Below are 27,769 nucleotides of genomic sequence, written 5' to 3' on the forward strand. Positions count from 1 at the left end.
TTTTTTTTTTTTTTTTTTTATGTTTATGTTTATAACGGAAGTAGTTAAAATATATTTTGTCACTTATGTTCTTATATTTTATAAGAGAAATAGATATTTCTTCTATATGATTTGAAATGATGTGTCCAAAGATTATTTCAAGACATATAATGAATAAGAATAACTGCTTGTGCTATGGACAGGTGAATAAAATATAGGAAGAATTACAGTTTTATACAAAAACTAATCGTATCAAAAAGAGTATTTTTATGAGTAAGATATTAAACACCTTGTATATGATATCTCGTAAAAATTGCTTAAATTCTTTGATTCACATTAATGTAAGCAAAAAAATATCGCGTATATAAATAATATTTTATTCATTTTTAGAAAATTTAGAATTATTAGTTTTTGTATAACACTAACATCAATCTATTAATATTATTAAAATAAGGACGAAAAGAGAAAAATGAAGTACCGAAATTTTTCTAATTAATAAGATTGCAATATGTTTTTTTTTTCGTCCACGTAAAGTTTAGAGTTTAATTTCTATGTCAATATACAAGTGTACAAGTTATGATTATTTTAAACCAATATTATTCGGTGATTTATCTCATCTAATACCATGTTATATCATTCTAGATGCAAAACAGATTACATTACAAAAAACGCTTTTCTTAAAATATTCTTATCCATAAAATATATTTACAGATCAAAATTTAAATATACATACATATAATTCGTTCGTAATCTTTAGAATGTAATGAATAAAGTATTATAAAAACAAACAGTAAACAACTAACATATTTTAAAGTCTAAATTTTTCATAATCTACAATAAGTAATATGAATATTATGAAAGCAATTATTCTATTTGAGACATATTGTGTAATATTGTATTACATATAATAATACATTGTATCATATCAATCTATGATATTATAAATTGATACAAAGAAAATTGAACAAAAGTATTGATTTTGTTTCGAAAGAGAGACAGACTTTTAAATATATTGGCTTTCATACAATATTACTTTCAGTCTTGTTTTTAAATAAACATATAAAGTCTTTCTGGTGCCTATCCATAGCAAGAGCTTAGTTAAAACCTCTATTTTTCAATCATAAATCCTTCTTTCTTATCGAAGACATAATCCTTGAAAATCAAAATATGAATACACAATTTCTTTTTTCTTTTTGACAATAAAATTTTACAACATTCATTTTTCATTTCATCAAAATTTTCCAACGTGCTATATAAAGTTAGCAAGACATTTGGCAAATAGAAATTGCTTGCTATTTATTCTAATAACGAACTGTAAACTTTTCCTTAAGTTTATAAAAACCAAAAAAATTTATATACATGTTTGCATAAAGAATGCTTTGTTCAATGCTAGCTCCAAGTAAAAGAAAATCACAACCTATACGCATACATTTACTAGATTTTCATCGAAATCGTCGAATAATTATTAAATTATCCATATCTATCCATAACTACTCGTTACATATAATAATCTGGTAAACAATATAAATTAAAAAGAATCTTTTTGCACAGAATATCACATACATTTGTAACGGTGTTATAGTGAAATTATTAATATGTATACATATTTTATTTTTAATGTAAAAAAAAAGGAATAAAAAAATTGTGTATTTTGAATCATTAAAAATTTATATAGTAAACTCACTGTAAAATTAAAAAAAATATATATCCATTTTTTTAAATGAATTTCAGAACGCGTTTTTATTCATTTACAGAAATAGTAATTGATATCATTTATACGTTCATTTGTTTATTTAATATTGAATTTAAGATATAAAATGAACGTTACTATAATCAGTATTTTAAATATAAAATTTTTTCAAAAACAGTTTTATCTTTCAATTTAATAAAAAGACTTTTCTGTTTGTATTATATTTTTAATTTTATATTAAATCAATGTCAAAATATAGTATACTTTATTTTTCTCGTGTATGAAATTGTGTAATTTGCATTGTAGCATTAAAAGACGCAAGTATAAAAAAAATTACTTACATTAAATGACATTGATAAAAATAAGGATGTTATGATAAGTGACAATAGGATTTTACAATTAGTTTTCCTTCCATAATGTGTAATATACACAAACCCATGACTGCTGTCAAACTTCCATATGTTTGGAAGGTTGTTGAGATATGAATGGTTCGCTCCACATTCGACGTAAATCTCCCTATAAATAACATATTTTTTACAATTTATAGTGTCAATATAAAAGAGATATTAAAAAAAATATTAAATGAAAAATACCTTCAAATATGCCATTGTAAGTAATGGCAATAAAGTAAAGGGCACAAGGTACAATAAGGCAGGTTGCGCAGCTTTGAACACCTCAGAGCTTACAGTAGCAGTAAGTAAACCAAGAAAATAACCAATGAGTGAACAATGGAAATAACTAATGCGATTGATGTGACGCGGCGGTGGAACTCCTGTTTCACAACCACCGGGCAACAATTGAGTCTTTTTGTACGCGTCATATCGTAAAACGAAGCAAAGCAATAGTCCTGGCATAACAACATCGCCAAGACCTAACATTGAAAAATGTCCTGCTTGATGCATCGATGGAAATACTAATTTTCCAGGTAATGGAAGTTTTGGTGCTTCTCTTGCTACACCACCTAAGTGCAATCTTCTAGCCACAAGATTCACTGGATTATCTGCTGGTCTAGTTGCTACCTATCATTGATAAAAAATAAAAATAAAAATCATTTAATATTTTTTATAAATATTTTTTTATTATAAATTTCTTCAAACTTACCTTAACCATTACATTTGTGCTGAATATATAGGATGAAAAGAAAACCCAGAAGACATCATAAATGAGTAATCCAGTTAATAATATAGTGGATACCTTTAGACTAGGTAATCGAATGAATGCAATGAATGCTACACATAGTCCCATACCCATTGCGTCCATAAGAAGCCAATGTCCAGTCAGTACCCAAATGCATACTATACTCACACTTAATGAAAATGAAAGTAATTCTGCACCAGTAAACCTTCCACATACACCAAAGGATATTTTGTTACCATCTGAACATGGTCTAATAATATATTGACACATGGGTAAAAGAAGAAATGCCAGTGCAACTGCAGCTACAACTGTAAGAGAAATATCTTTGATATTTATAGCTATTCTTTATTTAAATAATAATAACAATAATTAAAGTAAAAAAATTATTGTCCCATAAAACTTACTAGCTGTACAGATTGCTACAAGCATTTGCATGCTGTCAAAAAAGAAAAACATGACGAGTAGAGAAATGGAAGCACCAAGAGGTAGACAGAGAGCATGCATTGTATTTAAGGTTTGAACTCTTCCATTAGCACCATCTGCATTTGCTGTGCTACTATTACTCAAAATTCCAGTCAATAAATTACCACGTTCCTTTTCTTTTTCTCTTTCTCTAGCTTCTTGTTCCATGTTTAAAGATCGGAAACTACCATAGACTATCAATAAAATTGATATTAGGAATGTGGATATTCTAGATGAATCCATTATGGTATAAGCCCTAAAATAATACTTGACTTGTAATTGAATATCAATATGAATTTCAATTATGAATTGTTTAATTTGTAATTCATATTAATAACAATATAAATATTATATTAAAAACAATAACATATTAATGATAAAATTAATATTAATTTAGAGACTAACCACTGATAGTCAACTTGATACGTGGCCATTTTTAAAAATGCCTGGCCAAAGCATGAAACGTTATGCTAGGACACCTTCTGACATTTAGATGTCCTATTTAAAAGTGCTTTCTGCTTGCACTAACCTATATCAGAGATCATCTGTAATTACTGTAAATATATAATAAATATATAATATGTTAATATCTATAACATAAAAATCTTCAAAAATAAAAACACAGTATGTATACCTGCAATGCTTTGTATTCAACATTGTCAGTAATGAAAATAGGCCTTGTACAACTTCGGTCACCCCCTTTAAAATATAAAATAAAAAAATTAGTGGCATCAAACTATGAAATACAACGATTAAAATTACTTTCAAAGTAATTACATAAAGATATGAAGTTCAGTCATCCGGAATGGGAACGCAAAAAAATAGTAATCCAATAGGTCAGAGTTTAAAAAAATTGCGTAATTAATAAGGCAGTTATCACATCGTGAGTAAATACTCAAAAAAATTCGTAATGAATTGCAATAATTCTAATAGATCAGAAAAATCGAGAGCTTATATGTATACTGTAAAGACACTTTCGTACAACTACTTTCAAACTTTCGCTACAATCATTTGACAACCAAATGCAGCGCGAATATAATACGAGCTACAGTTGCTCGTTATGAAATATTAACGCTAACGGTAATCTCATTATAATTCTGTTTCTGTTTTATTATACATGTCACAGATAAATTAATAGCTATTAGAAAAAATTGAAAATTACTTATAAAATATAAATGTACACCATTTTGGTAAACAGAAGGGTCACGTGACTAGCTGTGGCCCCAAGAGGTTGCTACTCCCTTACCCCAGATTATGTCTCGAAGGAATATTTTAGAGATAAAGATATTTTACCTGGGCGGTCCGAAGTTTGGCCCTTTTGTAGGTTCTCTCATCACCTCATGTATACTACACGATTTATAAACGAAAAAATCGTAACAAAATTCGAAAACACAGAAAAATATAATAGCGCGCGATCAGTCAACTATCACAGTTAACTACACAGGTCAACTGCTGGTTGACAGGCGCAGACTTGCGTTGAGTTTCTCTACTGGGTGTTCAAAACATACTAACTTTAAAAAACTATATATAATAATAGCAAGCATGATTATTTATTTCAAATAAGCAATGTTTTTTTTCTATTTAAATAATAAATTTTACTTTGAAATATGTAATAGTTGATATGTAAATCTGTATTTTATTATACAATAATTATATTACGTATATTATTTATTGTACAATATAATATATAAAAATATATTATATTCTTTTAATTATAAAAAGAAAAAGATATCTTTTTAATTTAAATTAAGAGAAAATAATTTTGATTATTTATTATTTACATTTCATAAATTTCAATTGGTAGGAATCATTTTTATTATATGTTGTATTTTTCTTTTAATTTAAAAAAAATTATATATATATATTTATTTATTTAATCAAAGAATTTTATTTTATCAATATACTAGTATAAATTTATTTAGATTGTATTATTTGAAGATAAGGGATCATATTTGATTATTTTTAATCCAAATTAATCCAAAATCCAAATTTTTTAAATCAAATTAATTTAGCAAAACTATTTAAAAATAATTTTGTTTTATAAATAATATTTAAGAATTCTAATATATTATAAAACGATATATTTTTTAAACTCAATTCAAACATGTAAGAAATATTAATGTTATATTTAATATTATAATATTTATAAATTATATTCTAAAATCATAAAAAATAAATTTCATTTTACTGATTAAATATTTAAAATTTAATAAAATTGAATTTTAGATCACAGATTAGAAATAATATAGTTATAATATCTTATCATGTATCATAGTAAGTTTATGCTTGTCACTAGAATTGAAATACCAATTGGAAAAATCAGTGTTTTCTGCGCTCTCTACAATTTAAAATGATAATCTTAGAAAATAATTTTATTGATTATTATTAAAATTATATATAAAAGATTTAAATATTTAATTAATAATTAATAATTATTACAGGATTAATATCATTAAAAAATATAATATGAATTTTTATCATAAAATTATTAAAAAATATGAAATATGGAAGATTATTATTATTATATATATTATACGAAAACTAAAATTATAAAAAATTATAGATTTATTACTTTTAAATTTACTTTTCTTTTTAAATTTTCTAAATTTAACTTATGTTTTATATATATATATATATATATATATATATATATATATATATTTATATGTATTATTATATATATGTAATGTATGTATATATATATGTATATATGTAATTATTATTATATAGTATAATATTAAAATAATTAATATATACAATAATTATACGCATGACATATAAAATTAACATTAAAATTCAAAAAAAATTAAATTAAATTAATTTTTTTTAATATTTGTCTTCACATTATAACAAATAATTGTAATATGTATCTTTTTAGTATTAAATAATTTTAAATATATACAATTTAAAAAATTTGATATTATGATATTGTAAATAATACAAACACAAATTATCTATTCTAATTAAATTTCAATTTTATACTTTGAAAATTATTTAAGAATATAATTAACTTAATTATTACACAATTATCAATGCTTTTTAGTTTATAACATTTATTATTTTATTTATTTTATTTGTAATATTTTCTAATTATGTTTATTATGTTCATAAATCTAATCATTTTTATTATATTTATTCATATAATATATTATTTACTTATTTTATTATTTATTTATTATTTATTTATGTTTAAATATACTTTATTGAAATATTATTTTATAATATTATTATTTTAAATTTTTATTATTTTAAATAAGTAACAAGCTAAGTCGATAACATTGATATTCGTTTTTGTGTTATCGGTAAAGTAAAATGACATTGAATTTTATTTTCCATAATTTAACTTATTAAGCATAAAAGTAATAAACTTATCTATATAAAAAACATTAAATACTTGATGATCAAATAATTAGTATATAAAATTGATCAGAAAATTCACCTTTTTGTGTTTTGTACATATACGCTACAAATACGTGAGGTGACTACATAGTTATTAATACATTGAAATTTATAATATACATTCTTCGTAGGATAGAATGAAGAGGCACTTGAGTACTTCTTACGTTGTGTGATCTGCTCAGATAAATTAAGAGCTTGGTTTCATTTGGAGATAATGGTCAGTATCAAACATCTAATCGAAGAGTGTACTGAGTGCTTCTTTATGACATTTCTTCCAAACGGAATTATTTGTCTGAGCAGACCGTACGCATATTTTGCCAAATGACAGAACGAATGTATTTTCGTTGGCGTATTCGTTCCAAAAAGTATGTAAAAGTTTCGTTAATTCCTGTCGAGTAAATATATCCACGTGATATTAAATAATTATATATTTCATATTTGCCATCGTTTACAAGTATTGTAATGCACGTGACATATATGAAATTTTCTTTTTCTTAATTAAGATTAATAGGAAAACGTCAAGAATGACAGTAACCCTAGGATTTCTTTCATTTTGACAAATGCATACTAGTAACTTTTTATTCATTCAGACTCTAGTTTAATAGAGTCTAAACAATACAAAGATAAAAAAGAGAACATATGCTACATATTTTGAAAAATTTTTATTACAATTTTTTATTTTGAAATTTGTTATGTGAAACTTCTATATTATACAAACTATCTACTATTGTTTTTGTTTGCAACACTTTCATTTGAAATTGTTCTTTTCTTATAAAAATAGAAAAAAAAAAAACAAATGGAAAATAGTTAAAGAAATTTGCAAAATCACAGATTACCCGTAATCAAATTTATATGTATTTGTGTACACGAATATGAATATTATATAGATGACTCGGTAATAAAGGTTAGGCGCCGTCACTGAGAACGTGACTGGTCACCACGCCGTGTAAAAGAAAGACCTATACTATTTCCGAATATACTGTGCTTTTAAGGCACGTTCTTGAATCTGTTGGTATCGCTGCTGGTATATTGCAAACTTACGAACAGTGTGTATAAGTACAATTTCGATCTAAGAGCGCACAGTCTGTGGGCTAGAAGAATATCAAAATGGTGGCTGTACGACACGGGTGATGTGTACGCAAATATTGGAGTGCATTATAATTTCAGGAAAAACACGTGTGAGCACACAACGTATAATAAAATGGGTGATTCAAAGACTCAACATGGTACACAGGAGATGAAAGGCTGGCTTTTTAAATGGACTAATTATTTGAAAGGTTATCAACGAAGGTGGTTCGTCCTGTCAAATGGCCTACTGTCGTATTACAGGTAGTTTCCTACGTGTCAATACTTTCCTTTAAGCTACTTTATTTTCATAAATTACGCTAAAAATTGATGTGATATTTTATTCATAATAAAATATTTCTTTAATGATTTTCATCTTATAATTTTGCTGTTTTTCCAATAGTATAATAATGACAGTTATTAAAAAAATTATCTTGGATACAATACGGAGCTGTTCTTTTATTATTATATCTTTAATTATTATATACAAAATATTGTATATATATACTTAATTGTATTTATTTTTATAAAATTAATTTTATAGAATGAAATTTTCAATTTGATTTTATATAAAAACATAATTTAAAAAGAAAAAATGACAAGTCATATAACCTTTTTCAACCATCTGTTAAATATAAATAATATGATGATATGAAATCTGATTTATAATATTTTATTTCCAATTAATAAAAATTAATAAATAAAAAATAATAAAAAAATTTTTTAAAAAAACAATTATTCATATAAAATACAAATATATACAAATATATAAGCATAAAATTGTTTACAAACTTATACATACTCATAAATACATACATAAATTTCATATTGCATAATATATAATATCAGAAATAAAAACATTATTTTTATTAACATATATTTTTCTATTTAAATATAATAATGAGAAATCATATATGTATAAATTTAAAAAAAAAAATAATACACATATGAAAATATATTTAAGGAACAGCTCTGGATTATATGTTTTATATATTAAATCTTATTTGTGATTTTTTTCAGTGCCTTATAATAAATAAATAGTCTATGTTTAAGAATATAATAAATAAAATATAACACTAAATTTAACAGTTTGAAGTTGCATGTATATAATAAACAGCCAATGTGCAGGCTCAATTATGGATATTATTATATATGGTTTATCCAAGTATATTTAATTAAAATTAATCATAATTTCGTTTAAAACTCATATTTACATATTCCATACTTATCCATTCTAGTATAAGCAATATATCCTGAGCATGTACATGCCATAAAACACATTGAAATTTATATTAAAAAAAAACTAGAAAGCATTGAAAGAAATATTGATTGGTCAGAAGGACCATATATTTTGTATATATATTCGCTTATATTTGTCATACGCATCAGAGAAAATTTATTGCATATTTGCCTTCTACTTTTTTCTTTTTTTCAGTACAATAAAATTTTACATTTAATAATTTTATTTACTTCTGTATGTTTATGAATTATATTATTGAAGAAAATTGTTTAGAAAGAATTATAAATATTGTTGTCATTATTAGTCATGAAAAGTTTATAATTATTTATTTCTACGCACAAAATTCGATCTTTCAATCTCAGAATTACTGATCGTGGATACAGGTGAGAAAATACTAAGGAATATAACATATATGCCTCGAAAATTCTACTATTCAATTTCTTTATATTTAGAACATCCACGTTCCCTGACAACATGCAATGCCTAGATCTTCTTTTAATTTTCCGCTTGGCACAGTTGTGTGATTTGAGTTTGCAATATCTCGCAAATTGCAAAAACAGTATGTCCTGCAATTTTATTTTTACACGAACCACAACTTCGTGAACGTCAAAATGCTTCTCGCACAAAGTATGTACTTATACGCAACGCACGAACGTGATGGTTGCACTATTGCTATATAAAAAGGAAAGAAAGATAGAATGAAAGAGAAAGAGAGAATGAGTATAGAGAGAAAGAAAAAGAATGAAAGAAAAAGCAACAATAAAATAAATATGAACGAAAGAAGGAACATCGCAATATCGCGAAAATCCAAATAGCATAAATAGGAACAGAAAAAAATATATAGATATTTTATTTTCGAAACAGAAAAAAAAAAAAATATCGTTTTTATACAATGTTACACAATGTGAACGGGGTCTATTTGTTTTATGGACTGTTTAGGGCTGAACCAACAGGGGGGCCAAAGATATCAACACGACGCAAGCGGAAGGCTGGCAGAGCCTCCGAGTAAGTAAGATTATCGAAAAAGCCGAAATATCCTGAATCTTCTTTGAATCGAACTTTTAATTAAAACAGACAAAGACGATGTTCGAGTTTCATTCTCATTTCATTATCAACTCCTTATCATATTATATATATATGTATGTATATAATATATGTATATAATATCATATATATATATATGAATGTGTGTGTGTGTATGTATATAATATATATATATATACATATATATTTGATTTATTATTAATACAATATTTTCAATGTTCCTAATAAATTTATTTGCTTCCTATCCATATCCTCATCATAGATTTAATTTACAAAATTATCCTCATTCCTTCACATCATTTCTTTAATTAAAATTTAATTGTACTTAAAAATTATTAAAATTATATATTTTTGTGTTCTATGTGTACATATACGTGCGTATATACGTATTTACCGCGATATAAAACATACATCGCTTCATTTTGTTGGTAGTTCCAGATTCGTTCAGGAAGTATCCTGAAGGTCTTTGCAAAATGTGTAAAGATTTTACTAGCTTGGGAATGTTCCAAGAAATAATTATAGCACGAATAGATGAGCTGGTATCAACGAATATCGATAATTTTAATTTGTTAAATATTTTCAATGAAAGAAACTATTCATTATTTTATCCATTGATTTTTATGTCGCAAAGATTATGAATTTATTCCAGTAAATTTATTTTATTCTTACGTAATGCGTGAGAATCTGATTTTCTAATTATCTTACACTATTGATTCCTGTAAGAATAATTTTCAAATAATGACGCAATTTTTTTTTATCAATAATAAAATCTTTTTCTTTCAATTTCAATATTTTATAATAATATTCAATTATTTAAGAATTTTAATCTAGCAGTAAAATCAAGTTAGACCTTCTATGATACATAACATAATCATTTCAATTTACATTAATATGTTATATTTAGCAAAGTCATTTTATTTAATTGTTTATTCGTTATGACTAGAACTTCATTATATTCGACAGTGTTCAATGATAATAAAAATGTAAGTTTTCTATCCAGTTTTTTATGAGCTTTGTCTCGTTCTGTCCCTTCGATGTTTTATTATATACGCACAATTTGTTTATACATTTCACACCCGCATTTTTCCTGCCTATTGAATTCATATGAAATTTCTACAATCAATAGACTTGAGGTATTTAATGTGTCACACAGGAGTAAAGTATGTGAGATATATTATTTGTTATTTTGGAATACGAAAACGTTATTTTGTAATAGAGTTTTAGATAAATAAAATATAAATAAAAAATAATTTTGCGAAAATGCCTGTGATCTATGCGGACAATATGCAATAATAATTTCTGAACGCGTTAGCATGATTATTCTTTCATCGTGTACAAAGTCTCGATTCTTGCGTGTTAGATTTAATTTCATTGACCCTAAAGTGCATGACACGATCCGCGAGCTATCTGTTCCCCTTCTTTCAATCATCAGGTCAGCTTTTAAGTATTGTACATTTTTTTTCTTTTATTTCTTCATTAAATTACCGTTGGGTTGTTCTTTCATTTGTGTGTAGAAAAAATACAATCGTATAAATGGTAATGGGCCTGCTTGGAAAAAAAATATATAATCAATCTCGCTAATCTCTACATGAACTTCATTTTCTACGCTCTTTACACTTTATACGTACATATCATATATTGTCACAGATTAACACAGACTGTCATATTGTTCATTTGATTTGCTACGGTATAAATGTTACCGTAAAAGTATTACACCTATTTTGATGGTTGTATAAAATTTCTTCGAAGTTTCACAGAATTATTATAATAAATTACAGTTGTGATAAATCGTCAATTACATTCAATTACATTCAGATCTGGTACAATATATAGTAAACGATAAAATTCATTGCATTAGTAGTAGAATTTTAATAGTAGAAAAGTTATTAGCATTTTGTCTATTAGTTTCATCTTATCGTGGATTTATTATTGCATATTCTCATATTCGAGTTGTTGCTTCGTTTCAGGTTAGGTCCATATTAAGATCCACGTGTCTAATTGGTATTGAAGTTCTCAGAAATAGATAGAGAAAGAGAGAGTTCGAAGAATTGTAATTAATCGCTTTCACGGTAACATGTATAACCCGTGCATGCGTATAATCCAATTATGTGTAATCATTCTTTGGGTGAACCGGAAATGTTCTATTTTTGGCTTGGATAAACCTCAGACTTACATTAGACGCAGCAAGCGACTAACTTGCAAACTCACGTCTGTCTTTCTCTGTGTCATTCGGTTCTTAAGCGATAGAAGAATATGTCCACGGAACTGTCGCTATTTCTCTTCTTTGTTTAGAAATCCCGCGGAGATGTCGCACACGTGCCGCGGCACAATATCCTTGCACGGGGCCTTAATACACACCGTGGACGCTTGCACATTCGTTGTGAGCAACGGTGGTACGCAAACCTTCCATATCAAGGCAGCGACAGAGGTAGAACGTCAGCAATGGGTCACGGCCCTTGAGTTGGCGAAGGCCAAGGCTATCCAGGCCATGGAATCTGGTCTGTACCCAGAAATGATCATTCGTTTTCTATTTCATTTGTGAAAGAGAGAAAGAATCATTTGTTAAAATTATTATGTAATAAATTTATGTGAATAATTTTAAATTGGAATCTTCAGCTGAATGTACATTAGAGAAAGAGAAACTACATTAGAGAAAGAGAAAAATTTAATCATTTTGTAAAACAAATGATTTTGTAATTTTTAGAAAATAATCTTAAGTAAACTGTAAATAATCTTTAGAATTTATTATATTTATTGTATCTTCAAATTCTATTGAACTTTAAGTTTCATTTAAGAACAATGATGGTCATATTTATTAAATCGATTGAGCAATTTACTGGTTCTTATTGTGAATATTAAATTTGCTGATTGTGATATCAGATAATCGTAAACAATATTAATAATATAACTGAATAATTATTTATAAAATCCTATCAATAAATCCAATTTTAATTTAGTGTTTTATAAAATTGATTCTTTTTCTCTTATTTTATTGGACGATAATTCTTCGAGCAGGAATCAATTATTATCTTCAATTAATAAATCTATTAACAAAGACAATTGTTTATAGCAGCTCTTCTAATATTTACATCAATGATAACCAATAGATGAACAATGAACGATGCAAGAATTATATAATAATATAAATCTCGATCGCAATTGAGAATCACATACAATAGATTTATATTTCTTTGGTTTTTAATAGTTACTTCAATGTAGTAAAAATTAGAACAAAATATTCTATTTTAATTTTAATTTTTCATAATAAACGCTTTGTAATATCTGTGAATTAACTCTCTCTCTATATATATATATGTATATTATATTTTATATCACAAAAAAAATTATAAATATAATTAATAAAATTATTGATTAATCACAGCATTGAAATTCCATTGCTTTTAATAGAATTTCAAAATAATTGAAATATATAAACTTTTTGAATTTGTTTACGTTATTTTTATTCAAATGACGTAATAAATAACGTAAAAGTCTAAGTGATAAATGAAACAAAGACAAAAAAAATACATTCATACATAGTATGAATACTTAGCATTTGATCTATATTTATGATTATTTCTTTTATGTTAATGTAATGTTTATAAAACATAAAATATTTATAATTTTTATTTAATATATGATTTAATTACATATTTATATATTTATAATAATATTATAAATAAATATTAAATAAGTTTTTAATTAAAAATATTTTTTAATCATAATAAATTATAAAAATTATTAAATAATTATAATATATTTATAATTGGATATATTTGTTTTTTTGTATTTTCTTCTTATTTTTGACTTAAAAATTATAATTTAAAAAAATTAATTCAGCTCAATTAATCAAAACTATTTTTTCATTTGGAATTCTTTTTAAAATATTAAATTATAAATATGTTTTTGTCAATATTGTTATGTATTATTTTCTTTTGAAGAATTCATAAACTTTTCATCATCTCTAACAAAATATAAATGCAAATTTCAATAAATATCAAATCTTTTGCAAATTTAAACATTAAAACAATTATGTTATGTAGTATAAAATTTGTTTCAGAAGAAGAGGAGGAGGAATTTCAGGATAATGACAGTCAAAAACCAGAACAAGTTTCTGTAAAGGATCTATCACAGCGTTTAGAAAATTTACAAGCCTGTAATGATTTATTAATAAAAAAAGGGACAATGCTTCAGCGGATCTTAAACGAGCTTGAAGCGTTGGAGCCTCCATCGGCCGAATTAGGGACAAAAATAAAGACAGTCAGTGAACGAGCCACACTCTTTCGCATCGCAGCCAGTGCTATGGTTAATGTAAGTTGAAAGGCCATCGTTAAGACTAATATTCAGATTAAAATTTCTGGACAACATCATACAAAATTACTCTATTCTAATCTTATTATTCTATTTCTAGTGTTATTGATTTACAAAACAAATTTACAAAATAATTAGATATTGTTTGTCTTTATTTTCGTTAAAGATAAATTTTGTAATATTATTACAAAAATTTTATAATATTATTACAAAAATTTTGTAATAATAGAGTTAATAACACAAAATTATAACATATTAATATAACTATAACAGAATTTATAAAAGTATATAAAAAAATAACATTTATTAATTTAATGTTACGTTCAAAAATGTTGAAGTTATATCGGTCGTGTAAGAAATTAGAAAGAATTCTAATTCCAGGCAAGCAATGAATATTTGCAATTAGCGCAGCAACAAGAACCAAAATGGAAAAAGATGCTGCAACATGAGCGCGATCAGAAAGTACGAATAGAAAAAATGGTAGAACAATTGGCTAGGCAACATTCTCATTTGGAAGAGGCTGCACAACATGCCTTACCTTCGGCAGTTCCAACAGGAGGACACAGAGCTTCGCGTAATAATATTTTTTATATTAATGTGATTAGTAATGCTGTAATTAGTGTTTAGATGCAAGAATATTAACTATTGTTATATATGCTAATATTGAGAAAACGAAACTCAAGTATTCGTTTATTGTTCATATTTTTTCAAGCTTATACTTTTGTATTTATATTGTTCGCAACATTATTTTATATTGTAAATCTTTGCAGTCTTCCTTTTTGTAATATTAATTGAGATTTTATTAGAAATGTATGTTATATAAATAGTCATATGTTCAGTGTGGTAAACAATGCTGTATTTATCAAATGATAGTGCACAGCTATATATAGTTGCATATTTTATACATGCTTATTTATTTTATTTATGCTTACTAATATGCTTTGCTATATAATATGTATATTTGAATTTTCGCGCCTTTATCGTTGTATATTTTATTGTTCTTAAACCAGATGGCAGTCGTGTAACTTTACTTGATTTGAATGGTATCGTGACTTATATAGTTTAAAGTCTATGCATGCAAGCACAGTATATTGTATGGCATACTATAGTAATGTATATAAAGTTTATATATACATATATATATATGTATATATGTTATATATACACATACACACACAGACACAGATATAGATATATGCATATATATATACATATTAGTGTGCTTTCATTTCTCCCGAGTTTGGTGCTTAATCAGACTCAGGTGGCCTTGCAAATTTCCGTGTTGTGTGAATTTCTTTTTTGACAGTTTTTTCGTGATTTCACTATTAAATTTGATGTAATATACTTAGTCGAACGTCGAAAATTTCGACGATTGTGTTCGAGAGAATCAGTGGAGAGATGTTAAACTGATAGTTAAACGGGGCAAGGGGAGAAATTTATTATCAACAGTTTATAACGGTCGACAGTTTCGATCAAATTTTTAGCAAAGACTGAATGAGAGCGCCAAAGCGATTTTTGAATGTAGCATAACCTAATGGGTGGTACATTATAGTAACCTGTAAAAAAAATCACTGTGTACGAGCATCTTTAGTGATTCATTGTTCGTTACTTTAACCAGTACTGCAGGTGTGGACCGAAGTTGGAGGGGGTAGAGGACGGTACAACTTAATGGCAACAGCAGTTGTCATACCACGATTCAATCGGTTAGGAAGGGGAGTGATACAAATAATAAGAACAGGGGAGGGGTGGAAGGAATATTTCATAGTAGAGAAGTAAAGTGAAATAAATTTGAGCAGTGGCATGTGTGGCTACATAGGTTCAAACAATTTTTCATTCTTTGTGTTATATTTTTTATTGGCGCGAAATATATATTTTATTGCATAATCGTAATGAAAGCTTTTATTGTATTTTGTGTTCATATATTCGCGTTTTATCTTTAATCTTAATAAGAAATTTAAAAGTGATGAATGAAGATTTTTCTCTATTCATAATTATAAAATTTGTTGTAAGATTATAATTGAATAACTGTTTTATTGATTTACTAAATCTCATTTAGCTTTGTATATATATGTTCAGTTACTTATTTAATTATCAGTATAGTGAAATTCTGAACAAAATTTTGATTATTGTTGTAGATACAACAGTTACAACTTCTCCATCAGAAGACGAAGAAGATAATGCAGAATTTTATGATGCACAAGAATCTGATACTTTTACCTTAAGTATACCTGGTGTTCCAACAAATAATTCAAGAGATCGAACTGATTCGCAAGGTAGTGACGATGGCTCTAGTTCAGAAGGAGATCAGACACCTTTACCTTTGTCAGAGACTGCTACTACAAATTCTTTTCGCATTGTGACCGATTCTACAGTGGTAACTCCAGTCACTGCTCCTAATACTGACAATCTGGATAATGTAAGTGATTCTTATTTTCCATTTTTCAAATTTTAAATTAATTTTTATCTTATATGTAATTGTAATTAATTTTTATCTTATATCTTGATATATTTCATGTCAGACAAATTGGGAATCCAATAATGGCTGCACTGGCAGCACCGGGGTAACAGGTTATAGGCGAAAACGGAGAACTAGGGTACCTGAAAAACCAAATTATCCATTAAATTTATGGAGTATTATGAAAAATTGTATTGGTAAAGATTTGTCAAAAATTCCAATGCCTGTCAATTTTTCTGAACCACTTAGTATGCTTCAACGGCTTACAGAAGATTACGAATATGCAGATATTCTTGACAGGTATATTTTCAATTTTTATTAAATTATTATTATATAAATAATATAAACAATATTATATAAATAATATAAACGAAATAAATATTGTATTTTTTAACAGGGCAGCAGAATGTAAAGATATCTGTGAACAAATGGCTTATGTTGCTGCATTTACTATATCTAGTTATTCTACAACTGCTTCCAGAACTGGCAAACCTTTTAATCCTTTATTAGGTGAAACGTATGAATGTGATCGCGTTGAAGACTTAGGATGGCGTGCGATTTCAGAACAAGTATCTCATCATCCTCCAATGTTAGCACAACATTGCGAGGGCCGAAACTGGCGTTGTTGGCAAGAATTTACTATGGCATCTAAATTTCGTGGGAAATACCTCCAGGTAGATTTTATAATTTACTTTTAAATATCTTATAATATTTTACTAAATTTACAATAATTAATTTTCTAAAAATTATTATAGGTAATACCATTAGGAACTGCTCATCTTGAAATTGATGGTACACACCATTACACATGGCGAAAAGTTACTACCACTGTACACAATATTATAGTAGGAAAATTATGGGTTGATCAAAGTGGTGATACAGATATTGTGAATCATAAAGAAGGTATCAAGTGCCATTTGAAGTACACGCCCTATTCATACTTTTCGAGAGATAGTCAGCGTAAAGTAAAAGGAATAGTCATGAATTCAGACAATGAAGTCAAATGGGTAGTACAAGGTACATGGGATTCGAAAATAGAAATCGCTCCCGTGATTAGTACATCTGGCACACTAGATAATCCAATATACAAAACAGGGCCTTATATACTCGCCTGGAAACGTCGTATGCCTTGGTAAATATAAAATAATTAAAGAAATAATTGTTAATAGTTAATAGTTTAATAATTTTGAATATATAATTTAATTATGCATTACATTAAAAGGAAAACATGAATTTTTACATATTATAATATTTTTACTTTTATAGTGAAGATAGTGAAAAGTATTACAATTTTACCGAATTAGCATGTCAACTTAATGAACTTGAAGAAGGCATAGCTCCTACAGATTCCCGATTTAGGCCTGATCAACGATTAATGGAAAATGGTGAATGGGACAAAGCGAATGCAGAAAAACTTCGATTAGAAGAAAAACAAAGAGCTTCTCGACGTGCACGGGAACACGAAGCTGAAAAAGCAGCCGCTCAAGGTATAATTAAATATATTTCAAAATAATTAAAGAAATAATTGTTTAATAGTTAATAGTTTAATAATTTTGAATATATTATAATTAAAAATTTAATTTATATTAGGTTTACCATATGAAACTTATGAACCTTTATGGTTTAAGAAAGAGCAGGATCCATACACGGACAGTCTGTGCTATGTATACAATGGTGAATATTGGGAATGTAAGAGTAAAGGTGATTGGTCACGATGTCCAAACATATTTTAGCTTAATATATAATTATATCAATATTGTGACCGTCAATATACAATGCAGAAGTGTTTGGATTTATTTTAAGTGAAGATAGTTGATTTTAGAAATCACTGCTTCTAAAAAAATGCTGACACGATATGACATGATATAGTGGGATTGTTAGGAGACATGATTTAATCATTATTTCTTCCAAAGAACTGGTCGAAGTGGTAGAAGATGGCATTCTAATTTAAAACTAGCGTTTTTATAGTATGTCATTATCTCCATTCTCCTACATATCCTTTATCTGTTTTTATTACCGCTGCATCCCTCTCTTTTATTCACTTTTCTAAACAACCAAAAACATTTGCGTATAATCCACATGGCCCAATTAATGCTTTGCATACAATATTTGTACAGATTCAAAAATTTTCTGTATTTTTTATTTGTTTTTATTAAGATAAATGTGCCGTAATATTTTCACTAAAAATTTAAATACGATTAATAAGCAAATTTATTAAAATTTTGTGAATTCAGTTCATAACTGGAATAGCATATATAATAAGATAAATAATTTTTAACAAAGAACATTAATACATTACAAATTAAAACCATAATGGGAATTTAAGTTAAATATGAAAACTTACTTAATACAACTACAGTATTCGTAATTTGTTTCAAACAAATTTAGATATATTTAAATATTTTTATTTTTAGAAATGGAACTGAATTTATAAGTTCCAAAAGACCGATAACAGCAACTTCGAAAAATTGCCATAACTTTCTGATATTCGATTATTATATATACATCGCGAAAAGTACTTACATAGATTATAAAATGTATTTTTGATGCTTGACGCGATGCTAAAAATATCTAAAAAAATAATTGAAAAAAACTTTTAGTAGTATTGCTGAGTAAATTATAAAAACTATTCGCGTTGTATGTGACTAAAGCCTTATTGAATTATTTAAAGTAGATATTGATAGGTAATACATTTTTACATATTGGTTATTTACACGTATGGTGCGGCCAGACTGTTCATCGACTGCCACGTCTTAACCTTTGCACAAAAAATGGGATAAGAAGCGGCATTCGTTTATGTTAATATGACAATCTGCAACCGCTATGAAAGAAATGTTCCTGCAGATAAAATGTTCATAACAACGAGAGAATTCAGTATGTTGAGATTTGATCTCAATGATTCATGCAAAAATGGTAGTTTTACTAGTAACATGCGACAAAATAAGAAAGAAGAAGCAGATAATATAAATGGATATGCTTCCAAATTTCTGCAATTTTCCGTGCAGACGTAGAGAGACTCTTGAATGTTCCACAAAATATTGACTGGTTATCTAACCAGCCTAATTACTATACACTCCGTCGAGCTAATGTTACAAAACATAATCAATATTATTACGGGAAGAGCGTAAGGAGAATTTAAAATCATGTTGAAGGGCTTATAAATTGTAGTAAATTCTTTTCTTTTATAATTTTTTTAAATAATGCTTCAACACAAGAACATTAACATTCGTTAAAGCCGAAATCCTTTTCTCCAATTACATTATGTAGACACGCACACATTCATACACAGGTACAAACCGCGCGAATGTTGCGTACGTACGTACGTACGTATGTATGTATGTTGTATGTATGCGTGTTTGTATGTATGTGTGTGTGTATGTATGTATGTATGTATGATGCATGCATGCCCGTATGTACATATGATAATTAATAAAACCCATTGTATATCCCTCTTATGAGCACATCATACAGTTGTTCCGTTCATAGTATTTGTATATTGACAACTACATATTTCAGTCTGTATAGGGCGATATTAAACGGAACATCTAGCTTGCAACCAATGTTTACAATGATTGTTATAATTAAGTATTTGGCTGTATTATAATTTTAATAGTTGATTATAATCGGATATATCTGTATACATATATATAAATACAAATTAACTATAAAATAAATAATTTAAAGAAAATACAATAAGACGGATAGAACAGATGTTTGAATTAAGTAGTGCTTGTACATTAGCTATTCGTGTGGAACGATAAATACAATATGCTTCGCTACAAAATCGAAGATATCTTCGTAGCATTCACATAATTGCCGTTTGGCATTTCCTATGTAACACCCGTTGGTCGCACAAATGGTGCAATTATTTATACGATAAATAACCGTAGTATTTTGTTCCATTAAAGAAATTGTATTGATTTATTGTAACAAATTAAAAACAATCTTGAACGGGTAATATTTATCATTGAATATTTCATTATTATCCAATGATCAGTCCATTTACCTATCATTACTGATAATCATGATTTGATATCTCGCGCGCACAATGGAATACACTGGAATGTTATTCTGTCTTGTTTTAATTTGCTTTTTATATTATACGCGCAAAATTATTATTTTTCATATGGCTTTTATTATGTTTTTATTAGAAAACAAAATCGATTTTCATTCAGCATGAAATTGCTTGCTATTAAAGTTATTTAAAACAAAAAACGGTAAAATGTTTGCTCGAGAATAACGAATTGCTTGTCAAAAAGTTTTCTCTTTCATTCCGTATTTCTTGCAGCTAGTTCCACATTTCAATAAAACATAGCATCATTGGTTTTATAATATGTGAATGAAATATATGTTATAAATTCCTTGTTTATCGTTAATTAAGAAGAAAACAACGTGAAAAGATACGTTGATATTTTCGTTTCTACAGTTTTACCGGATATTCGGTGAATTTAACCGACATGCGCGCGACGTTGGTAAAGAATGACGTCAGGCGTAGTAATACACGCTAAGAGCGCATGGCGAGTGGAGCGTCTGCAGAGGCTGCGCGAAGTGGGAACTGCTTTCGATTGTTGGCGGGCGCCGCCATCTTGGTCAGTGAGCTTGCGAGTGGCTGTACGACGAGGTGTACGTATTTCGGTGAAACGAGTATTTGGTGCGATTTCCCTGAAATCTTTCGTCTACCCGTGAAATCCACGAGCATCCAAGATGTCGGAACGGGAGGACAACGTTTATAAAGCGAAATTGGCTGAGCAAGCGGAGCGCTATGACGGTGAGTACATATTTTCCGGGAAAAGGACCCGGCCTGCGCTAAAATGAAATCCATGAAATCGACACAAAGCATTGCTACAAAGAGAAAGGAGGTAACACCGCTCTCGTGACGTGCCTGCTATACGATATCGTGGGATATATAACGAATTCCTCCGAGAATCGAGAACCTCAAACTGGGATCGTGTCTCATTGGATCTGTCAAAAGTTTATGAAACGTCAAATATGACTAATCCATACACGATAGTGGTCAAGTAGCCGGTTCATAACCGGTGTTTCTTTATTAAAGGGTAGATTTGTTCTTAGATTTTGTCACTTCTGTACTAGAGCCTGTCAAGATATATGAACTCTTGAAAGTTTTCATAAAGGATTGGTTGAAAAGCTATGAAAAGGTTTCGTCGTTTTCGAGTTATATTGTTTCATCGAAACAAACTAGTTAACGCCGAGATAGCGTTGCTAGGCGTGCTGTGTTCAGTACTTTACGGGGTCTCTCGGCAGATAACCAGACAGTCGGTCCTTCACCGACATGTATGACGCATAGACACGACACGATACTTACCAATCGCTGCCGGGTTACTCCTTAGACACGTAGTAACGCGTGCTCTGCTCGTGGCATTTGGCCTTGAAAGCAGAGAGAAATTATTTGGTCGATCAACCGACCGATCTATCGGATCGACAATAATATTTATTGAAATTATCTTTGTATTTTTTCTCATAGTTATTTCCTACATTATATTTTCTCAAATATTATTTCTTCTTATACGGTACGCATGGTTAATAATTTCGTTTGTAGAAATTTTTACGTCTGGCGAAAGCGACGCGTAGTGGGGATTCTCGTCTGGTAGAAGGGGAAACCGTCAAATCTTTTCGTTTTACGAACCTCTCATTTTGCATTTCTCCTTAGATATATTTTATGCATAACACGCTTTGTCTTGTTATCAAGCTTGCAAATCAAGTATATAGCATTTGACATTTTACGGAAGCAATGATGTATCTTCATGTAAATTTTTTATAATCATTCAGTAACTCGTATTTCTTACAAACTTGTTTCGTTTTATGTATGAACTAATTATATATATATTTGAATAAGAGACCTATTCATGAGCTTCAATATTTTTTTTCAAAAGTTTTTCACATAAAAGAAATTATTTCAATGAAAATTCTTTATATATATACTCTAACTAAATAATAAAAATCATTTCATTTTGAATTAAATAAATGCATTTTACATATTCTATTATACTATAAATTATGAAAAATTATATTATCTATTTTTAAAGTTGGAAGTCAAGGAAGAAATTAATCAATGAATCAGCAAAAAATGATTTTTCTATTCATCTCATAAAGCTGTTTTTTTTTTATAATTTTACTATTTTCATCTCTGTATGAACATATTAATCAAAATAAATATATTAAAGGATGGAAACACTCGTACATAACTGGTATATAAGAATTCTAGTTGAAATGATTGCTAAATGTGAAGAATGACAGGATAGAGAGAGAAGAGCTGTAGTGATTCTCCCGGGATGAGGAAAAGGAAGGGCGGTGGGCAAATTTGAGGGTTGTGAGAGGAAGACGGAAAGGGGAAGAGAGACGAAAGGACGACGGGCGGGCGAGATTATGAGTGGAGGGTGAGAACGGGAAGGGGTGAGATATATAGAGTAGAGTGGGGGAAAAGAGGGGCCATAGCAGAAGGAAAGTATTGATCTGCACTAGCTATCCTACGTTTCTGTACACCTCCGTCACCGGGTATACCATGTTCATAGTATGTAATTCGTGCCATCTAGAACCGAATTTGAGTCTGATCTCTTCTCACAAATGTCATTTTGAAACCTCTGTTGATTTTAGCCAATGATGATAAAAAGAAAATATAAATTAATTCTTTCTTTAATTTAAATATTTATATATTGAATTTATACGCCAATTTTTTTCATTTATGTTGCTTAAATGATAGTAATTAATTAATTTATTTTTTCTAAAAGATAAATTTTTTTTTAATGAATCGAATTATTGTCGATATAATTTGATATAGATAAAAACTTAAAATTTTGAATTTTATTTATTTTGAAAAGAAGATTTCAGTTGTAAAATTATCTGGAAACTTATGTCCATCTTTAATCGTTTTTCATTTAATGCCCGTAATACCTTTTGCAACCATCTATCGATTTTATCGAGGAATCATAGATTTTAATGTCATCTAAAAATATAATATATTAATTTGTTAATGTTAATATTTATTTATGATAATAAGTATTTATATTAAATAAATAGAAAAATTATTGATCATATTCTTTTCCCAGTTATGAGTTGTAGACAAACGTGTCATTTGATCGATATCATTATTCCCAAACATCGTATATCTATAGATAATAAGTACATAATATTAACTTATAAAGTTCAAGGGGCAACAGATAAATATATGCCTGTATACCAATTTTCCTCGTGAAGAATTTCTTTAATATCTCAGATGAAACTAGATAATAATGTTTTCACGCACAACGTAGCGATATATTAATAAGATCAATAGATCATTTCCAATTCATTACTTTGCCATGATTACATGCAATTTATTTGGGTAAGTTCGATACTTTTATTAAAATATATAGTATACACTTTTTCATTGTATAACTTTCATAATTTTATCCTTCAACAAAATTTCGATAATTAAATTAATTTTATTATATACTTTGTTGTACATGTTATTATTCTGTAATTACTATTAGATTTCAATTTAATGAGAGTTTGTCGATGGCGACGCTTTCGCCGATGTGATTTTATAGAAATGGTCGAGGCGATGAAGAAGGTCGCCTCGCTGGATGTGGAGTTAACCGTCGAAGAGAGGAATCTTCTTTCTGTCGCTTACAAAAATGTGATTGGCGCGAGAAGGGCATCCTGGAGAATAATCTCCAGCATCGAACAAAAGGAAGAGAACAAAGGTGCCGAGCGGAAACTAGAGATGATCCGTCAATACCGATCTCAGGTTGAAAAAGAGCTGAAAGACATCTGCGCCGATATTCTCGGAGTTTTAGACAAACATTTGCTCCCATGTGCATCTACTGGCGAATCGAAAGTCTTCTATTATAAAATGTAAGTGAACGTGGCGAATTTTGATATAGATCTTCAATTAGGAAATTACTTGTTTTTGTATATTCTTATTTTCTATTCTCGAAGTATATTTAGTGTTACCAATTGTAAAATTGCATAAGTATATTGTAAATTTAAAAATATAGTTTGAAAATCAATAATAAATCAATAATAAATTAAAGTAACTTAAATTAAGAAATAACTAATGGAACAGTTTTCGGTCTAATTAACTTTTATATTATTTTCTGAAATAGTTGATAATGTTGCCTCGATAATTACATGAATATAATCATTTCTTAGCGGATATGATTTATGAATAAGCGCAGATTCCATTTCATTGTATTCGTATAGCAAGAAATACTAAAATATAAATCTAGCAAAATTTTATTTAATATGTAACAAAATTTATTTATTTTACTACATTTACAAATAATCAATATTTATATTTATAATTTATTATATTATGTTGAATATCAATATTTGAATATCAATATTTTTTTTATATACAAAATGAATGGAAGAAATTAGTAAAAAATATTTATAATATGTTAAAATATGTTATGATTTAAAAAGAAATTATGTTTATTCTAATAATTCTATAATAGATTTTAATTAAAGATTACAATATAAAATTGATGCAATATATTTTTAATATATATTATACCAAACTTGTTTATAGATAAAATTGTTTAAAGATAAAATTTTGACCTGTTATCGTAGGAAGGGTGATTATCACCGTTACCTTGCTGAATTCGCCGTTGGCAACGATAGGAAGGAAGCCGCAGAGAATTCTTTGGTCGCTTATAAAGCAGCAAGTGACACCGCCATGACGGATCTACCACCAACTCATCCCATCCGCTTAGGATTGGCACTCAACTTTTCCGTGTTCTATTATGAGATTCTCAATAGCCCTGATAGAGCATGTCGTCTTGCGAAGGCAGCCTTTGACGACGCGATCGCGGAACTAGACACCTTATCCGAGGAGAGTTACAAAGATTCTACCCTCATTATGCAGCTTCTTAGGGACAATCTTACTCTATGGACGTCAGACATGCAAGGAGACGGTTAGTATATCTTTTTGTAAAAAAAAAATTGCTCGTTGCGTTTAAAACGTTCACTACTACTACTAAACGGTAGAAGTTGTGTCGTACGATCAATAATATGTATTGCAGTAGCGCGATAAAATCTTCTCGTTATATATCAGATTTTTTTCACGAAATTGTGTAGAGAAGATATGGGATTGTTTTTTTATTATTTAATAAAATTTATGTATTATACAGAATAATATAAAAAAATGCAAAAATTTTTGCAATTGAAACAAAAAAAAAAAAAAGAAAATAAAGTTTTCTATCGAGTAAGATATTTTTAGTTACATTATTCACATATAATTCTGTATAATGATTTTGAATATTATTGAAATGATGTATATATATATATAATTATATATGGGTAGAGAATTATTGGTTTGTGATTTAGAGTTCGAGGCTGACCGCGAAAACGAGGCTGCCGCGGTTTCCACCAATGCTTGAACTCAGGCATCCTTTCCATACGCCCTTGCATTATAAAGTCACCTGGTGAGCAACTCGATCGATCCTTCTCCTCCTTCCTTTTTAAGCATTTAGATCCTTCAATTAACAGGGTAGGGTTGAAATAACTCACACCCAACTTTTAATTATGATATTGAATCGACCTCACCCTATCAGTTTGTTATATAATTGATATTTTATTATCGAATCAGAACACGTTTATTAACAAATTTTCTTTTTATGTTACATAGGGGAGGGCGAACAAAAGGAGCAGTTGCCAGATGTGGAAGATCAGGACGTATCGTAACTCTAACTGTAGTGAGTGTTATATTGCGTATATAAAACTGAAAAAACACAAGAAAGCAAAAAACTCTTAATAACTTGTAAGCAAACTTGTAAGAAAACAATTCAGCAGGTGGCAGTTCGGGGTGGGAAGGGGAGATCTTTAAACGATTGCGTGTTCTAAGCACGCACGTACGGTTATTCCAAAAAAAAAAAAAAAGAAAATACAAAAAATGAAAAAAAAAAAAAAATATCATTCGAAATAATACACACTAAATTACGAAGCGCGCAGAAAAGTTATAAAATAAAAGGACATACTCATTACGCAGTTAATAGAAAAGCTGCAAGAGCATGTAGAGAGGCATTACTCTTTGCCTTCTTTGCGTATCGAGAAGAAAAAAAAGATGCTGTCTCTTTCAGTGTACGATGTCGAGAACGTTGAGTTGGCGCCGACTGATGCAGCGCGTAGTATATATTCAATCATAGTAATAAAATCAGAAAAACACGGAATGAAATAAATAAATAAATAAAAAAAAAAAAAAAAAAAAAAAAAAGAATATGCGCTAATCCAGTCGGAATAAACTCTCATTTTTGTTTGCTCCAGCGAGTGAGAACGAATAGCATTATCCTCTCCGCAATGTTTTATCAATAACGAATTAATGGCTCGACGTCGATCGAAATGCATATTGTGTTCGTTTGTTTTCACCCCACCCCCAATCTCCTCCTCCTCGTCCTCTTCCCCGCTTTTTTACTGCGCGCATCATTATTCTCGCATACTATGATAAATAACGATATTATTAATGTATGCGTGTAAATCGAGTGTAAATCATTCGTTTATCTAAGGGATAAACTCGTCTCCTCCAGAGCTGGAGTTACATGGTTGATCGACAACTGACTAAACAGTTAAGATAGAACCATGCACCTCCATCTCTGTTTTCTGTATAAGATATTATGAATGTACTTCCGACGAAGTCCCAGTTTGCAAAGCAAGTAATTTCATACATCATATACATAGGTTTTGAGCATGGGTTCTCTCGTATAGTTACTTGTAAACTATTCAAGAACATGTGCTTACCGCGAAAGCGATGTACTTAAAAAAAATGCAATAACATCTTGTCTTACGTTAAGTCTGGCTTTCGCAGTATCAAATTTTATGTTAAGTCGAAAACAAATTCTTTTAATTTTGTGAGTAAGAGAAAATATATATTCGCTATTCTCGTCGTAATAGATATTCTTTCATATACCAATCAGTTGTGTCCCTCTGTGACGAAAGAGCAATCTGATCTTCGAAAGAAGGCTGAAAAAAAAAAAAAATCATGGTTGATAAGCAT

General features: G+C 28.3%; 4 protein-coding genes across 12 annotated transcripts in view; 3 read left to right on the top strand and 1 right to left on the bottom strand.

The window, feature by feature from the left end:
- Positions 1 to 2,328, top strand: part of LOC122710920 (calcium release-activated calcium channel protein 1-like) — a 6,273-nt gene extending 3,945 nt beyond the window's left edge. Inside the window, exon 3 of the transcript XR_006346024.1 lies at positions 2,217 to 2,328. The gene's annotated coding sequence lies outside the window, so the exon portion shown is untranslated. The remainder of the gene's footprint in view (positions 1 to 2,216) is intronic.
- Positions 1,832 to 4,693, bottom strand: LOC122710918 (signal peptide peptidase-like 3). 5 transcript variants are annotated; one of them, XM_043929171.1, is made up of 7 exons: positions 4,562 to 4,693; positions 3,903 to 3,967; positions 3,674 to 3,797; positions 3,211 to 3,524; positions 2,771 to 3,114; positions 2,263 to 2,688; positions 1,832 to 2,185 (listed from the first exon to the last, which is right to left on the bottom strand). In XM_043929171.1, the coding sequence occupies exons 3-7, from the start codon at positions 3,700 to 3,702 to the stop codon at positions 2,117 to 2,119; spliced, it is 1,182 nt and encodes a 393-aa protein (XP_043785106.1). In that variant the 5' UTR covers positions 3,703 to 3,797; positions 3,903 to 3,967; positions 4,562 to 4,693; the 3' UTR covers positions 1,832 to 2,116. The 5 variants fall into 5 exon arrangements, with proteins under 5 accessions (XP_043785106.1, XP_043785105.1, XP_043785103.1 ...); XM_043929170.1 differs by having other exon boundaries at positions 3,674 to 3,813; XM_043929168.1 differs by having other exon boundaries at positions 3,674 to 3,822.
- A 2,198-nt stretch (positions 4,694 to 6,891) lies between these two features.
- LOC122710907 (oxysterol-binding protein 1) lies at positions 6,892 to 20,740 on the top strand. 5 transcript variants are annotated; one of them, XM_043929138.1, is made up of 12 exons: positions 6,892 to 7,032; positions 7,835 to 7,996; positions 9,912 to 9,977; positions 12,309 to 12,514; positions 14,077 to 14,327; positions 14,709 to 14,901; positions 16,463 to 16,743; positions 16,847 to 17,082; positions 17,180 to 17,456; positions 17,538 to 17,914; positions 18,049 to 18,269; positions 18,373 to 20,740. In XM_043929138.1, the coding sequence occupies exons 1-12, from the start codon at positions 6,989 to 6,991 to the stop codon at positions 18,513 to 18,515; spliced, it is 2,457 nt and encodes an 818-aa protein (XP_043785073.1). In that variant the 5' UTR covers positions 6,892 to 6,988; the 3' UTR covers positions 18,516 to 20,740. The 5 variants fall into 5 exon arrangements, with proteins under 5 accessions (XP_043785073.1, XP_043785074.1, XP_043785075.1 ...); XM_043929139.1 differs by having other exon boundaries at positions 14,080 to 14,327; XM_043929142.1 differs by lacking the exon at positions 6,892 to 7,032 and adding an exon at positions 7,696 to 7,713.
- A 596-nt stretch (positions 20,741 to 21,336) lies between these two features.
- LOC122710924 (14-3-3 protein epsilon) lies at positions 21,337 to 27,122 on the top strand. Its single transcript, XM_043929181.1, has 4 exons — positions 21,337 to 21,550; positions 24,327 to 24,633; positions 25,351 to 25,694; positions 26,408 to 27,122. The coding sequence occupies exons 1-4, from the start codon at positions 21,487 to 21,489 to the stop codon at positions 26,461 to 26,463; spliced, it is 771 nt and encodes a 256-aa protein (XP_043785116.1). The 5' UTR covers positions 21,337 to 21,486; the 3' UTR covers positions 26,464 to 27,122.
- Positions 27,123 to 27,769: the final 647 nt, after the last annotated feature.

This window comes from Apis laboriosa, unplaced genomic scaffold, assembly GCF_014066325.1.
Source record: "Apis laboriosa isolate Shangri-la unplaced genomic scaffold, ASM1406632v1 scaffold161_cov148, whole genome shotgun sequence".
Lineage (NCBI taxonomy): Eukaryota > Metazoa > Arthropoda > Insecta > Hymenoptera > Apidae > Apis > Apis laboriosa.

Excerpts from the sequence above, each read along its gene's own strand:
- LOC122710918 (XM_043929171.1), bottom strand. The coding sequence starts at position 3,702 with ATGGCCACGTATCAAGTTGACTATCAGTG. Across the intron at positions 3,525-3,673 it reads TATCAAGTTGACTATCAGTG|GGCTTATACCATAATGGATT; the intron begins GTTAGTCTCTAA and ends GTATTATTTTAG. Across the intron at positions 2,186-2,262 it reads TTACAATGGCATATTTGAAG|GGAGATTTACGTCGAATGTG; the intron begins GTATTTTTCATT and ends TGTTATTTATAG.
- LOC122710907 (XM_043929138.1), top strand. The coding sequence starts at position 6,989 with ATGACAGAACGAATGTATTTTCGTTGGCGTATTCGTTCCAAAAA. Across the intron at positions 7,997-9,911 it reads GGCCTACTGTCGTATTACAG|GGCTGAACCAACAGGGGGGC; the intron begins GTAGTTTCCTAC and ends TGGACTGTTTAG. Across the intron at positions 14,328-14,708 it reads CAGCCAGTGCTATGGTTAAT|GCAAGCAATGAATATTTGCA; the intron begins GTAAGTTGAAAG and ends TTCTAATTCCAG.
- LOC122710924 (XM_043929181.1), top strand. The coding sequence starts at position 21,487 with ATGTCGGAACGGGAGGACAACGTTTATAAAGCGAAATTGGCTGAGCAA. Across the intron at positions 21,551-24,326 it reads GCAAGCGGAGCGCTATGACG|AAATGGTCGAGGCGATGAAG; the intron begins GTGAGTACATAT and ends GTGATTTTATAG. Across the intron at positions 25,695-26,407 it reads GTCAGACATGCAAGGAGACG|GGGAGGGCGAACAAAAGGAG; the intron begins GTTAGTATATCT and ends TATGTTACATAG.